Consider the following 17,111-nt stretch of genomic DNA (forward strand, 5'->3'; position numbering starts at 1 on the left):
AGGGTGCAGAGGAGATTTACTAGGATGTTGCCTGGTATGGAGGGAAGGTCTTATGAGGAAAGGCTGAGGGACTTGAGGTTGCTTTCGTTGGAGAGAAGGAGGAGGAGAGGTGACTTAATAGAGACATATAAGATAATCAGAGGGTTAGATAGGGTGGATAGTGAGAGTCTTTTTCCTCGGATGGTGATGGCAAACACGAGGGGACATAGCTTTAAGTTGAGGGGTGATAGATATAGGACAGATGTTAGAGGTACTTTCTTTACTCAGTGAGTAGTAGGGGCGTGGAACGCCCTGCCTGCAACAGTAGTAGACTCGCCAACTTTAAGGGCATTTACGTGGTCATTGGATAGACATATGGATGAAAATGGAATAGTGTAGGTCAGATGGTTTCACAGGTCAGCGCAACATCAAGGGCCGAAGGGCCTGTACTGCGCTGTAATGTTCTAATAAAAAAATTTGTTAGACATGACCTCCCCTTGACAAAGCCATGCTGACTATCATTGATTAATCCCTGCCTCTCCAAGTGGAGATTAATCCTGTCCCTCAGGATTTTTTCCAATAGTTTCCCTACCACTGATGTTGAACTCACTGGCCTGTTTATCCCTAGTACCCTTCTTGAATAATGGCACCACATTCGCTGTCCTCCAGTCCTCTGGCACTTCTTCTGCGGCCATAGAGGATTTGAAAATTTGTGTCAGTGCCCCTGCTATCTCCTCCCTTGCCTCACATAACAGCCTGGGATACATCTCATCTGGGCCTGGGGATTTATCCACTTTTAAGCCCTCTAAAATCGCTAATACCTCCTTCCTTTCAATGGTAATTTGTTCAAGTATATCACAATCCCCCTCAGTGATCTCTACACCTACATCGTCCTTCTCCATCGTGAACACAGATAAAAAGTAATCATTTAAAAGCTCACCTACGTCCTCCGGCTCCACACACACATTGTCACTTTGGTCCTTAATGGGCCCTATTCTTTCCCTGGTTGTATTCTTGCCCTTAATATACTTATAAAATGCCTTGGGATTTTCCTTCATCTTGCCCGCCATTGTTTTTTCATGCCCCCTCTTCGCTCTCCTAATTAATTTTTTAAGTACCCCCCTACACTTTCTATACTCCTCTGGGACCTCCGCTGTTTTGTCTCCACAGCCCTTCCTGGAAGTCTATTTCACATGTTGATCGCTCGATGTGTGAAGAAGTTCCTGACATTAGCACTAAATTTGTCTTTTATTAGTATGAACCTGTGCCCCCTAGTTCTACTCTTGCAATTTATTTTAAAGTTATATTCCAGATTTATCCTCTTCAGTTCCTCAACAATTCTGTACACTTTGCTTGTGTGCTGGCCAATACATATCCCTTACCTAATCCCACCAAAAACAGATTAATTAGTCAGTCGTCTCAATACTATTTGTGGGAGCTTGCTGTACACAATTTGGCTGTCCCATTTATCTACAGCACAACAAGTTCAAAAGTAATTAATTGGCCGTGATGTGCTTTATCACCATGTAAATGTATGCTTTTTTTTGGCGGCACAGTAGCATAGTGGTTAACACCGCAGCCTCACAGCTCCAGCAACCCGGGTTTGGTTCTGGGTACTGCCTGTGCGGAGTTTGCAAGTTCTCCCTGTGACCGCATGGGTTTCCGCCGGGTGCTCCGGTTTCCTCCCACAGGAGCTGTTCAAGTGGAGGCAGAAAAGAGAAATGTAGTCGTAATCGGGGATAGTATAGTTAGGGGCATAGACACTGTTCTCTGTGGCCAGGATCGAGAGTCCCGAAGGCTCTGTTGCCTACCTGGTGCCAGGGTTCGGGATATCTCATCTGGGCTGCAGAGGAACTTGGAGTGGGAGGGGAAAGATCCAGTTGTCGTGGTCCACGTTGGTACCAACGATATAGGTAGAGCGAGGTTAGAGGTTCTGCTGAGGGAATATGAGCAGCTAGGGGCAATTAAAAAGCAGAACCAAAAAGGTAATAATCTCCGGATTACTACCTGAGCCACGAGCAAATTGGCAAAGGGTCAATAAGATTAAAGAGGTAAATGCGTGGTTCAAAGATTGGTGTGGGAGAAATGGGTTTGAATTCGTGGGACATTGGCACCAGTACTGGGGAAGGAGGGAGCTGTTCCGATGGGACGGGCTCCACCTGAATCATGCTGGGACCACAGTCCTGGCAAATCATATAACTAGGGCTGTAGATAGGGCTTTAAACTAACTAGTGGGGGGGGGGGGGGGGAGGGTTGTTACATGGAAAAATAGGAAGTTATAAGAGAAGGTAGGAGTGCAGGTTAGTGGTGAGGCTGATTGTTACCAAACTGCAAGAAGTATACTGGTTAAACCAGAAGAGAGAAGTAATAAACAGGCGAATAAAGCATCAGTGCTGAGGGACAGGTTAGGGGGTATAGCCCAAATAAGAGTTCTATATACAAATGCAAAGAGTGTAAGAGATGAACTGCAGGTGCAAATTCAAATGGAAAATTATGATGTGGTGGCCACTGCGAAGACGTGGCTGCAGGATGGTCGGGACTGGGAACTAAACATACCTGGTTATAAAGTTTACAGGAGGGACTGGAAAAATGGCAGAGGGGGTGGAGTAGCCTTACTGATTAGAAATAATATCCTCATTGGTGAGGGAGGATATAATGAGGGGAAAGCATCCAGTGGAGACCTTATGGGTGGAATTGAGGAACAGAAAAGGATCTAAAACTGTAATGGGTGTTGTGTATAGACCCCCGGTCGCAGTTCTGAGGTGTTAGATTGTATAAATGCACAAATTAGGCAAGTGTGTGACAAAGGCAGAGTAGTATTAACGGGGGATTTTAACTTACACATAGATTGGGAAAGGCAGACTAGCACCTGTCAAAAAGATAGTGAATTTCTGCAATGTGTCCGGGATAGTTTCCTACAGCAATATGTCCTAGATGTAACAAGGGGACAGGCAATATTAGATTTAGTTATGAGTAATGAGCCAAATTTAATTAGTAGCCTAACTGTGCGTGAACATTTATCAAATAGTGATCACAACATGATTGAATTCAAGGTAGCGTTTGAAAGTGAAAAGCACGAATCAGCTACTAGAATTTTAGACTTGGGTAAGGCTGACTTTACCGGGATGAGACAGAAACTGTCCACAGTAAACTGGGTAGATCTGTTAATGGGTCAAACGACTGAAGAACAGTGGAGAATATTTAAAGAAACATTTAACGAAATATAGAGCAAGTATATACCCCTGAGAGGAAAAAGCTCCACTTCACAGAAAAAACAGCCATGGACAACTAAAAAGAATAGGGATAGTATAAAACAAAAAGAAATGGCTTACAAAAATGCAAAACGCAGCACAGATCCAGCCGAATGGGATCGATACAAAGACCAGCAAAGGGTCACAAAGCAGCTTATAAGAGCTACTAAAAGAGATTATGAAAGGAAACTTGCAAGGGACATCAAAATCAATAAGAAGAAATTTTTTAGTTACATAAAGGGAAAACGGGTGGTCAAGAGCACTGTAGGCCCACTAAAAGCTGAAACTGGAGATATTGTCATTGATAATGGGGAAATGGCAGACATGTTGAACAATTACTTTGCCTCAGTATTTACAGTTGAAAACGAGGATAACTTGCCGAAAGTCCCAACAAAATTAATAGCCAATAGGGGCCATGGACTGAATACAATTAATGTAAGTAAATATTCAGTATCAAGGAAATTAATGGAACTAAACAGTGAGAAATCCCCAGGACCTGACGGTTTCCATCCGAGGGTGTTAAAGGAAGTAGGGGAGCACATTGTAGATGCCCTAACTATCGTCTTTCAGAGTTCCCTAGATTCAGGAGTGGTCCCTCTGGATTGGAAAGTTGCACACATCACTAAACTTTTTAAGAAGGGTGAAAGGGAGAACCAAGGAAATTACAGACCAGTTAGCCTGACAGCTGTGGTGGGCAAGTTGCTGGAGTCTATAATCAAGGATAGGTGACTGAACACCTAGAAAAATTTCAGTTAATCAGGGACAGCCAGCATGGATTCATGATGGGAAGGTCATGCCTGACAAATCTCATTGAATTTTATGAAGAGTTGACTAAGGTAATGGACAGGGGAGTGTCTATGGATGTTATTTATATGGACTTCCAGAAGGCATTTGATAAAGTCCCACATGAGACTATTAACTAAGGTTGGAGTTGAGGACAAATTATTGACAATGCGGGCAAGTGTGAGGTTATCCATTTTGGACCAAAAAAGGATAGAGCAGGGTACTTTCTAAATGGGAACAGGTTAAGTACATTGGATGTGCAAAGAGACTTGGGGGTTCAGGTGCATAGATGTTTAAAATGCCACGAGCAAGTGCAGAAAATAATCAAAAAGGCTAATGGAATGCTAGCCTTTACGCCCAGAGGACTGGAGTATAAAGACACAGAGGTTATGCTGCAGCTGTACAAAACCCTGGTTGGACCCCACTTGGAGTACTGTGAGCAGTTCTGGGCACCACACCTTCGGAAGGATATACTGGCCTTGGAGGGAGTGCAACGTAGGTTTACAAGAATGATACCTGGACTACAGGGGTTAAGTTACAAGGAGAGATTACCCAAATTAGGTCTGTTTTCGCAAAATTTAGAAGATTAAGGGGTGATCTGATTGAAGTCTTCAAGATATTAACAAGAAAATACAGGCTAGATAAAGATAAACTATTTCCAGTGGTTGGAGATTCTAAAACTAGGGGGCATAGTCTAAAAATTAGGACCAGACCATTCAGGAGAGATGTTAGGAAGCACTTCTTCACGCAAAAGGTGGTAGAGGTTTGGAACTCTCTCCCACAAACAGCAGTTGAAGCTAGAATTGTTGTTAATTTTAAATCCGAGATAGATTTTTGTTAAGTAAAGATATTAAGGGATATGGGCCAAAGGCAGGTATATGGAGTTAGGCCGCGGATCAGCCATGATCTCATTGAACGGAGGGACAGGCTCGAGGGGCTGAATGGCCTACTCCTGTTCCTATCTTCCACAGCCAAAGACTTGCAGGTTGATAGGTAAATTGGCCATGGTAAATTGCCCTGGTGTAGGTAGGTAGTAGGAGAATTGAGGGAAGGTGGGGATGTGGTCAGGAATATGGGATTAATGTAGGATTAGTATAAATGGGTGATTGTTGGTCGGCACAGACTCAGTGGGCCGAAAAGCCTGTTTCAATGCTGTATCTCTCTATCATCTCTCAGAAGTCTCCCTTCAAGTTGAAAGGTCCAAGTTCCTTCAGATTTCCTCACTCATATCTTTGACATCCACCTTGTGGTTGTTTGCTGCACTTTTTCTGGTGCTTCCAACAGTAACTGTGAATAGCTCATAGACTTCTTTATCACGCTGTCTCTACAGCGTCCCTCCTGTAGCCCACTTGGTCAAACTTCCTCGAATGCTCTTCGATGCCTAAGCCCTGAACTGGCATCTTTCTCTAGTTTCCCTCCCTTCATGCCCTCTCTGAGCTCATTGTGTCCATGAGACCCATCTCCTGCTGCCTCGATCCTATTCCCATTAAACTGCTGACCACCCAACCTCTCCTCCTGGTCACATTAGCCAATATTGTTAACTGTCCTCTCTTCAGGTGTTGCTCTCTGATTTAAATCTGCCATCATCATCTGTCTCAAAAAAAACAACCCTTGACCTCACTTTTCTTGCAAACTACCATCCCATCTCTAAGCTCCCTTTCCTTTCCAAAGCCATTAAACATATTGTTGCCTCCCAAATTCATGCCCATCTTTCAAGGAACTCCATATTTGAATCCCTCCAATCAGGTTTCTGTCCCTGCCACGGTACCGAAACAGCTCTTAAAGTCACAAATGACATCTTATGTGGCTGTGACAAAGGTAAACATTTCCTCCCCATCCTTCTCAATCTGTCTGCAGCCTTTGACACAGTTAACCACATCATCCTCCTCCAACGTCTCTCCACTGTCGTCCAACTGGGTGGGACTGCTCTCATCTGGTTCCATTCTTATCTATTTAATCACAGCCACAGAATCATTTACAACGGTTTCTCTTCCTGCTCCCGCAACATCAGCTTTGGTATCCCCAAGGATCTATCCTTGGTCCCCTCCGATTTCTCCTCTACAAGTTGCTCCTTGGTGACATCATTGAAAGCATGGCATTAGTGCTCACATGTATGCTGATGACACCCAGCTCTACCTCACCACCACTTCTCTTGACTCGTCCACTGTTGCTAAATTATCAGACTGTTTATCTTTCATCCATTACTGGATGAGCAGAAATTCCCTCCAATTAAATATTGGGGAAACTGAAGCCATCAATTTCAGTCCCCAGTCTAAACTCTATTTTCTAGCTACAATTTCATCTCTCTCCATCAACAGCCTGAGATTAAGCAAGTCTGTTCGCATTTAATCCAGAGATGAGCTTCCGATCTCATATTTGCGCCATCATTAAGACTGCCTATTTTCACGTCAATAACATTGCCTGACTTCGCCTGTCTCAGCTCATCTGCTGAGGAAATCCTCATTCAAATATTCGTTACCAGTAGACTTGACTATTCCAGCGCGCTCCTGACTGGTCTCCCACATTCTACCCTACGTAAACTTTAAATCATCCAAAACTGTTGTCCGTGTCTTAACTCGCACCAAGTCCCATTCACCTATCACCTCTGTGCTCGCTGACGTACATTGGCTTACGGTCAAAATTCTCATCCTCGTTTTCAAATCCCTCCATGGCCTTGCCTTTCCCAATCACTGTAATCTTCTCCAGCCCCACAACCCTCCGAGATACCTGTACTCATCTAATTCTGGCCTCTTGAGCATCCTCGATTGTTGGAAGTGCCTTCAGTTGCTTAGGGCCTAAGCTCTGGAATACCCTCCCAACATTGCGCCGTCTCTCTACCTTGCTTTCCTCCTTTAAGATGCACCTTAAATCCTCCCTCTATGACCAAGCTTTTGGTCAACTGATCTAACATCTCCTTCAGTGGCTCGGTGTCATATTTTATTTTATAAAACTCCTTTACGCGCCTTGGGGTGTTTCATTACATTGAGGGCACTATATAAATATAAATTGTTGTTGTTGCTTGAATGTCTCAGTGACTAGAATTGTTAACAATACTCAAAGTGCACTAGCCAAAACAGTAGAATACTAGAATCAAATCTATGCAACTTCCTTTACTGTATTGTTCCACACTTCTTGCTGATTGCTACTCTGCATTGATTGGACAGGGTCTGTGAAATTCTCGAGGCAATTACTACGGGAAGAATAGGTGAGGTGGATTCCTATTGTCTTCCTCACTTTTTTTTAATCTTCTCTTAAGTGGGCTGCAACTACCACTAAAGAGCCCCATCCTCTCTTTTACAATTGAGGGATACCATCCACACCCATTGGACCATAGCATGCACAGCAAACACCAACCCAGTATTACAGTGGATATTCAATCCACCATGGGTGTCTGGTATGGGGCCCAAACCCAACTCCTCTGACTCATAGGCAGGAATACCATTCCGTCAGTGATCACTCCATCCAGATGTGAATAACTCACTGGATATCATCCCAGTCTTTAGAAAATATATTCTAGTCTCCACTCACTGGGGCTATCTGGAGTAGGCTTGAACCCTTCACCCTCGCACTCAAAGGCAGATTGCTTCAACAAAGCTAAAGACTCACTCCTCTTTTCCCTTCTTCGTTGGCTAATGCAATCCATTCATAAAGTTGTGCGTCATTTTTTATTCTTCCAATGTGCACTATTTTCACTTGTATATATTAAATTTCATTTATCAATACTGTTGCCCACTTATTTTATGTAACTCACTCTAATTTCTGAGCTGCCTACTCTGATTCTACTTCCGCTACTGGTTTGGTGTCATTTGCAAATTTGGCCACTTTGCATTAAGTTGCTGAATCAAAATTATTTATGTAAATTAGAAATAGTAGTCGCCCCAACACCAAGCCCTTGGCATCCCATTCAGTACATCTGCCCTCCCTCCCCCACCACAAACATCCCAAGATAACTCCTCTAACAAATACTTATAAAAATGGTTATAACCTGTGACTTTTCTAATATTTGTCAGTTCCGATGAAGGGTCACGGACCCGAAACGTTAACTCTGCTTCTCTTTCCACAGATGCTGCCAGACCTGCTGAGTGGTTCCAGCATTTCTTGTTTTTATTTCAGATTTCCAGCATCCGCAGTATTTTGTTTTTATTCCTCTAACAAATACACTGTTTTCAATCCTACAGCCAAATTTTTTATGCATTCCCAGAGTTTACCCTGAATCCTTACAGCTTTAGGCTTAAATAATAGCCTTTCGTTCGGGATTTTAGTCAGATGTCAGGTACAACACATCAAAGAGCTTTCCACAATTCACTTGTGTTCTCACTTCCTTGGGAAGGTTGGTTCAGCAGGATCTTCCTTGTCTGAGTGTATGCTGACTGTTGTTTACAACAACTTGCTTTTCTGCAGAAACAACAACTTGCATTTATGGAGCCCCCTTAACATAATAAAACATTCCAAGGCATTTCACAGGAGCGTTATTCAAACAAACACTGACACAAAATGAGGTAATTTCTGTAAAGATAGTCCTCAGATTTACTGAATGGATAATCAATTCCATTATTTTACACATACTGGAAGTAAGACTCACGAGCAAGTAGTGGCCTACGTCTGTTTTGTCTCCTTCTTTTAAAAAATATGGGCAGCTTATTAGTCTGTTTCTGACCTACTGGCATTCCATCAGTGTCCAATGATTTCCTCACCTTTGTCACTGCTCCACAAATCTCCTCCTTAGTCTGTCTCAGCATTCCGGGACAAATATATTTATCCTGGGCATTTACTTGCCTAGGGCTACCATTTTATATTTTTCAACTACAATTACATTGAATTTACAGCACAGAATCAGGTCATTCAGCCCTACTGGTTTATGCAACCATTAATGTTCCGCATCATCCTCCTCTCATCTAACTCTATCAGCATATCCTTCTAATCCTTTCTCACTATTATTTATCTCGCTTTCCCTTATATTGAAGTCACTGATTATATTTAGATTATCTCTGTTGGGGAGGCAAAACTAATCAATCAGAAATCATCTCAAAAGCCTGAATTTGACTTTTTCTTTCAAAGTAAATCTTGCAACAGACAACTAATTAATCATCACATAATGAATGAATCAATGCCTCAATGTTTTGTTACTGTCAGGAGAGCTCGCTGTTCTTCTAAATATTTCAGGCACAATTCCTCCACAGCATACAAATCACACAGTTCTGTTAGTTTCCTTCTGTTCTTCTTTCCTACTGCTAGTTCCTGATCCAATCCGAAAAGCAGCTGAACTTTCACCAACAGGCCTGCCCCTCTCTCCGAAGCCTCCAGTCCTCAGTCCTTTTTGCATAGGGGTCAACACATGCAACCAAACTCTGTCAATATACAATATTGAGCCCAACGTGATGAGCTCTTGGTCCATTCACTCCATGTCACTCTCGGAGCAGGAAAACCAGGGGCAAAACTCCCATTCTGCCAGGTCTAAGCAGTAGACCCAGAGAGGGCTGCAATTTGTTGTGTTTGTTATACTCAAGGCTAGCATCTGGACTGGCCCCAAATCCAGCCATTCCAGACATTGCTTTCAGGTGCTGAGAGGCTGAAGGGTCTACTTTGGCTCCTATTTCTTATGCTCTTTACTGCTAGAGCTCGGTCTGACTGCAGAGATGGTGTCACCTGCCCCCAGTCACTAGAAGACTCCATTCGTGCTCCGATTCTCCACTCCTCACAGTGCTTATGTCCCTCTTCAGGATTCCGACACCCTGCTCCCAAGTGTTCACAGATTTCTTCTCTGAACCACTCCAAAATCTCCATCCTTGACGCCTCTCAATTCCTAACAAGCCCCAACATGTCCCAAGTAACTTCGGGTCCTACCTCCAACAACAAACGACAGCTTATATTTATACAGCTCCTTTAACATAATAAAACACCCCAAGGTCACTTCACAGGAGCGTTATCAAACAAAATTGGACAGCGAGCCAAAGCAAGAGATATTAAAGCTGTCTTGGTTAGAGGTAGGTTTTAAGTAGCATCTTAACGTAAGGAAGAGAGGTTTAGGAAGGGAATTCTGGAGGTTAGGGCCTTGACAGATGAAGGCACAGGATCATCAAAGAGGCTAGATTTGGAGAAGCACAGGTATCTCAGGGGGTTGGAGGGCTTGAAGAGATTACAAGGTAGGAAGGAGAGTGGAGAGATCTGAAAACAGGGATGCAAATTTTAGAACTGCGGCATTGCTTAAACGGGAGCCAATGTAAGTCAGCGAGCACAGGGGTGAAGGGTGTACAGGACTTGATGCGAATTAGGACACTGGCAGCAGAATTTTGGATGACATCAAGTTCACAGAGAGTCGAACATGGGAGACCCTCAAGGAGTGCATTGGAATAGTCAAGTCTAGAGGCAACAATGGTGTGGATGAGCTGAGGCAGGGGCTGAATTAGGTGGTGTTACGGAGGCAGAAATAGGTGGTCTTAGTGATGGTGCATTTGTATCTTCAGAAGCTCAGCTGGAGGTCAAAAGTATGATATCAAGGTCACGAACTGTCTGGTCTAGCCTCAGACATTTGCCATGAAGAAGGATGGATGCCTACAGAAAACATCTGTGGCAGAGGTCAAAAGAAATGGTTTTGGTCTTCCCAATATTCAGTTGGAGTAAATTTCTGCTCATTTAGTACTGGACGTCAGACAAGTAGACAATTTGGAGACAGTGAAGGGTTTGAGAGAGGTGCTAGTGAGGTAGAGATGGGTGTCGCCAGCGTACATGTGGAAAATGACAGCTTTCAGATGATGTCACCGAAGGGCATCATGTGGAATAGGAGGGAGCCAAAGATAGATCCTTGGGGTCACCAGAGGTAATGGTGCAGACGGGGAAGAAAAGCCACTGTAGGTGATTCTCTGGCTGCTACAAGATAGATAAGAATGGTTCCAAACCCAAGTCTCCACCATGTGCCTCAATACTGCAGTTCATCAACCCAACGACGACGACCAGTAAGTACCCCCGATCTTAAATTCTCCTCTACCCGAGTGCTCTCACCCTTGCCTTTTATACTGACAGACAACAAATTATTCTTTTGCTTCCCAGTACAGTAAAATTATACAGAAAACTATAAGAAGGATGACTAATAAAGGGATCTAATGCTGGGAATGGAAACAGAAATTGCACAAAAATAAATTTTCAATAAAATATCAGCAGCTTTTTCTTACCTGTTCTAGAATCTTCTGTAAGTGAATATAAGCTTCAAATGGAGTCAGCTTTAGCTCAATTATCAGTCGGTCTATTTTGTTAATTACTAAAACTGGACGAATGTTTTCCAACCAGGCCTGGCGTAACACTGCCTGTGTCTGAAAATGAAACCGCAATAGTTCTGCTGATTTCCATTTGGAAAGAATTAATGCAACATTTACAGTACAGCAAATTGAACTGTTATTTCAGTATTACAATCATGGTGATGCATTCTTGCTACTCTATTTAGCTGCAAAATCTGCTAAAATATTATCAATAGTGCCTATGAAAATTAAGAACTCATTTTAGCAAATAAACACACTACTGTATTGAAGAAATGTCCCTAGCCAAATTTCCTCCATCATGAAGGCACTGACACTCCAATACATATTTACTGTAAGTTCAAAGCTGCCAACGGTCAAGGTTTACTTATTCCTTTAGGTTACCTGAGGACAAACACCCTCAACAACATCGACCACTACAACAGCACCATCACACAAGCGCACAGCAGTCGATACTTCAGAAGAAAAATCCACATGGCCAGGAGAATCTATCATATTGATGAGGTATTCTTGATTATCTGTAAAACAAGCAACATCAGGTTATCAAAATTCAACATATATCAATATTCAAGGGCCATTTTTAGTAATCAAATCCAGGCTACAACTGGGTATCCACTAATCCATACTTTAAGCTTCCACGTTTTCAAGTTTAAAGCTGTGATTTTCAAGCTTAAGTCTGGATTCCTGTCAATCATTACATGAGTAGAACAACTGACAGGACTTATGTGACCACTCATTCTCAGCAAATCAGAGTTTTTTCAGAGTTCCTCTTCAGCCTTAACCATTTCAGGTATCAAAGTTGTGCATGCATTGATGAACAGGTAAGCTCGCCTGAAGTTTTTGTTTTAGCAAGATTTCCCAGGATTATACTCCATAATGACCTTAACTTCAAGGATCTGTCCAAAAGATAAACATCTGCTTTAAGAGTTACTAGGAGAGACTTTAGATACAGGCACAATTTCCATTGGAGCAGGGAAGACTAAGAAGAAATTCAATAGCATCTTCTTAAATTTTGGTAGAATAATAGGGAAGAACTCTTTTATCTGGTTGGGAGTTAGAAATGAGTGATCACCAATGGCACAGTTTTGTCAGACTGTTAATCAGCCTGGGAATTCTTCCACTACTCCACAATACTCTCTCCAAAGAAAGAATGTGAAGATATGAAAACAATAAAATATTGATGTCACTAGAAACCAAACAATTTTACAGAAAATTAATACAGGGTGGATAAATAAGCAAGAAGGAAATGTTTGTACAGCTATGGGAAAAGAGGCGAGTGGGACTAATTGGATAACTCTTTCAAAGAGCCGGCACAGGCACAATGGCCCAAAATGCCTCCCTCTGTGGTGTTCGATTCTGTGGTGCACAAGTCTTGGAAATGATTTACCAGAACTGAAGTGCAATGATATGGAACTGGATTTCATTGTAATTCCTCGGATCTGCTCATCTTCTCTGCTGTCCATGTACCGCAACTATAAATGACAAATGCAAGGAAAGCATGCACTTAGTACCATCAATGCATCTTATACAGCAAATGTACAATTTAAACTGATGGTTTACTCTTTACACAAGATTTCACTGTATTTTGTACAGATCAGTTGCATTAACTGACAACATGTGGCCAAGTCTACTTATTTGGATGTTTTGAGAATGTCAATCATTCGCCAGTTATCACATTTTGAATAAAACACCAACAAATCTCAATTAAAAACTCAGAAAAGTACACAAAAATGGAAAAAAATTTATAATTTCCAACTTTTTTAATGACCTGAAGAGAACTTACAAGTTTGAGAGATAAATAAGGAAAGGGAGAAGCAGTTGCAAATTCAGGAGAAACTTCTAAGAACAATAATTAGCCCTTAACTAACTTCCGGACATATTTATATCACTTTCCACAGGGGGAAACTCAGCAACAACCTCAGAAGGACATGCTCTCGGTTAATGTCTAAAGAGTACAACTGTTCAAACCCTACAGTTACAACACTGGTATCTACCTGACAATGTGGAAAATTGCCCAGGTATGCCCTATACACAAAAAGCAGGATAAGTCCAAACCGGCCAACTACCACCCCATCAGTTCACTCTCAATCATCAGTAAAGTGATGGGCGGGGTCGGCAACAGTCTTATCTAGCGGCACTTGCTTAGCAATAACCTGCTCAGTGACGCTCACTTTGGGTTCCGCCAAGGCCACTCAGCCACTGACCTCATTACAGCCTTGGTTCAAACATGAACAAAAGAGCTGAACTCCACAGGTCAGGTGAGGTGAGGGTGACTGCCCTTGACATCAAGGCAGCATTTGACTGAGTTTGGCATCAAGGAGCCTTAGCAAAACTGGAGTCAATAGGAATCGGAGGAAAACTTTCCGTTGGTTGGAATCATACCTAGCGCAAAGGAAGATGGTTGTGCATGTTGGAGGTCAATCATCTCAGCTCTGGGACATCACTGCAGGAGTTGCTCAGGGTAGTGTCCTAGGCCCAAACATCTTCAGCTGCTTCATCAATGACCTTCCTTCAATCATAAGGTCAGAAGTGGGGATGTTCACTGATGATTGAACAATGTTCAGCACCATTCACAACTCCTCAGATACTGAAGCAGTCCGTGTAGAAATACAGCAAGACCTGGACAATATCCAGGCTTGGACTGATATGTGGCAAGTAACATTCGTGCCACAAAGTGCCAGGCAATGACCATCTCCAACAAGAGAGAATCTAACCATCTCCCCTTGACATTCAATGGCATTACCATCGCTGAAACCCCCACTAACATCATCCTGGCAGCTTACCATTGACCAGAAACTGACCTGGATGAGCCATATAAATACTGTGGCTACAAGAGCAAGTCAGAGGCTTGGAATTTTGTGACGAGTAACTCACATCCTGACTCCTCAAAGCCTGTCCACCATCTACAAGGCTCAAGTCAGAAGTGTGACGGAATACTCTCCACTTGCCTGGATGGGTGCAGCTCCAACAACACTCAAGAGGCTCAACACCATCCAGGACAAAGCAGCCCACTTGATTGGCACCCCATTCATAAACATTCACTCCGTCCACCACTGATGCACAGTGGCAGTAGTGAGTACCATCTACAAGATGCACTGCAGCAATGCACCAAGGCTCCTTAGACAGCACCTTCCAAATCAGCGACCTCTACCACCTAGAGGGACAAGGGCACCAGATTCATGGGAACACCACCACCTGCAAGTTCTCCTCCAAGCCACACACCATCCTGACCAGGATCTATATCGCCATTCCTTCACTGTCACTGGGTTAAAATCCTGGAGCTCCCTTCCTAACAGCACTGTTGGTGTACCTACCCCACATGGTTCAATGGTTCAAGAAGGCTGTTCACCACCTTCTCAAGGGCAATTAGGGATGGGTAATAAATGTTGGCTTAGCCAGCGATACCTACATCCCATGAACAATTTTTTTAAAAGCATCACAATGATGCAAAACATATTTTAAGAACTGCAGATGCCTTCAAACAATAAAATGCAACTAATATTGAATTAAAATACTCAGCAATACATAATTCACAATAAATTATTTTTACTGATTTTCTTTTTAAGAAAAAACCCTGTATGTTCTGCAAGTCCCTTAGTCACCCACCAATTGTAGCTAAAAGGGTGGTTAGGTGTGTGCCAATATTGCACTGAACTGGCTGCTAGGAAGTGCTCGAGCACAGCACAGGGATGATTCTCCTTCCAATTTTTATCTCTTACTTGTACGAACATGCATTTCATACGCTCTGTGCCTCCTACGAAATGTAGCAGAAACCTAGAGCTCAGTGCTGCAAGGAAGTTCTTCATGCATCCTACCAGTCACCAGCACCATGTGCTACTGCTCCAACTGACTGTAGCATGGCTTAATTTTTTTTTAAAAGAGTACAGTAAGTCAAGGCACTTAACTGAAATTATGAACAAACAACTGGAGTTACTGGAGTTACAATGTGGTACATCTGGTGCCCTTGTGGTTTACAATGTGCTGTACATAGCTAAATCAAACAAACTTTTCAAAACAAAGGTAATGAGATGTGACCAGAGTGCAGATTATCCCAAATCCTTGCTTGCTGCTGATGCGCTAAAAAAAAAAATCGCAGGTGCATCAACTCGACGCGGGTTATGAATCTGAAAATCTGCCCTGGTATCTCAAGTGAACCAACATTTATATACACCACGCATGCATCAAAAAAGTAGCATTAGTCTGCACAACAATACAAGAACTTCATAAGTGCTACATAGTAAAGTAGACATGTAAGAAAACATTTCTTCAAATTCTATTAATGATAAAGTAATTGTTCAGAAGAATCTTATCCATGTACATAATGTGCTTAATTTGTTAGCAGCTTACCTTTCCTGCAAGTCGATTAGAAATAATCCCATTGCTAGCAATCAGGCTGTCAGCTAAGGTGGTTTTTCCTAAAAGTGTGTAATACATTACGTTAGGTACAAAAATGTAAGTTTATTACAAGCAAAAGAAAATTATTCCTTTTGGAACTTAACATACAGATGTTTCTAAATATTCTAATGAGTCACTTATTTAAATGACAACATGCATTGAGATAGCACCTTTAACATAGTAAACGAACCCAAGGCACTTCACAGGGGCAAAAAATAAAAATTGAGAGAAGCAAAGAAGATATCAGGACATGTCATCAAAATCTTGATCGAATAAGTAGGTTTTAAGGAGAGTCTTAATGGGGGAAGAGATGGAGAGGTTTAGGGAGGTAATTTGGAGTTTAGCCTAGACAGCTAAAGACACAGCCAACAATGATGGGGCAAAGGAATTTGGAGATGCACAAGAGACTAGAACTGGAAGAACACAAAGTTCTCAGAGGATTGTAGGAGGTTACTGAGACAGGGTGGAGAGGGGCCATAGAGGGACTTGAACATGACAATGAGAACTTTCAAATCAAGGCATTCCGGGACTGGCAGTCACTGTAGGTCTGCAAGCACAAGGGTGATGGGTGGCCAGGAATTGGTGCAAGTTAGGAAACGGGCAGCAGGATTCTGGATGAGCTTCAGTTTATGGAGGGTGGAAGTTGGCTTATCAGCTTTGCGAGCAGTAGTCAAGTCTGGAGGTAAAACGGCATGGGTGAGGGTTTCATCAGCAGAATGCGCTGATGCATGGGCAGTGACAGGTGATTTTAAGGAGGAAGAAACAGATGAGCTCGAGAAATGACATCGCAAAGGGGCAGTGGAAAACCTGGGGACTCAATGTACCTTGACTTCCACTTCTAACAGGCTTATATTGGAAATCATGTCAGTCATTTCTTGATTATTTTGTTTGAAGGACATGGGAGAGAAAGAAGGCTTTTACAGAGGATACAAAGTATGCTATCATTTACCCACAATATACAGTAGCATACACGCAACATGAAGTCCTGTGACATTGATCACAAGTCGTGGGAGTCAGTTGCCAGCGTTCGCCAGAGCTGGCGGGCAGCCATAAAGGCGGGGCTAAAGTGTGGCGAGTCGAAGAGACTTAGCAGTTGGCAGGAAAAAAGACAAAGGCGCAAGGAGAGAGCCAACTGTGCAACAGCCCTGACAAACAAATTTTTCTGCAGCACCTGTGGAAGAGCCTGTCACTCTAGAATTGGCCTTTATAGCCACTCCAGGCGCTGCTCCACACACCACTGACCACCTCCAGGCGCTTACCCATTGTCTCTCGAGACAAGGAGGCCAAAGAAGAAAAAAAAAATACAGTAGCCAGATAGCATCAGCAGTAACCGCAGGAAAAAGAAACAGCAAAGATACAATAAAATAAGAAAAGTGATACACACAATTGTTACAGTCAAGTGAGGAAAGGTCAAAGGGCTTCCCTCTTTTCCCTCTTCTTCTCTGACCACAAC

General features: G+C 42.7%; 1 protein-coding gene across 1 annotated transcript in view; it reads right to left on the reverse strand.

Moving 5' to 3' along the window:
• Positions 1–17,111, reverse strand: part of efl1 (elongation factor like GTPase 1) — a 348,427-nt gene that overhangs the window by 313,182 nt on the left and 18,134 nt on the right. The window contains exons 3-6 of the mRNA XM_068017730.1: positions 15,611–15,678; positions 12,651–12,735; positions 11,648–11,781; positions 11,183–11,320 (exon numbers count right to left, since the gene is read on the reverse strand). Of these exons, the coding sequence (XP_067873831.1) occupies positions 11,183–11,320; positions 11,648–11,781; positions 12,651–12,735; positions 15,611–15,678 (425 nt within the window). The remainder of the gene's footprint in view (positions 1–11,182; positions 11,321–11,647; positions 11,782–12,650; positions 12,736–15,610; positions 15,679–17,111) is intronic.

Source organism: Heterodontus francisci, chromosome 38, assembly GCF_036365525.1.
Source record: "Heterodontus francisci isolate sHetFra1 chromosome 38, sHetFra1.hap1, whole genome shotgun sequence".
NCBI classification, from domain to species: domain Eukaryota; kingdom Metazoa; phylum Chordata; class Chondrichthyes; order Heterodontiformes; family Heterodontidae; genus Heterodontus; species Heterodontus francisci.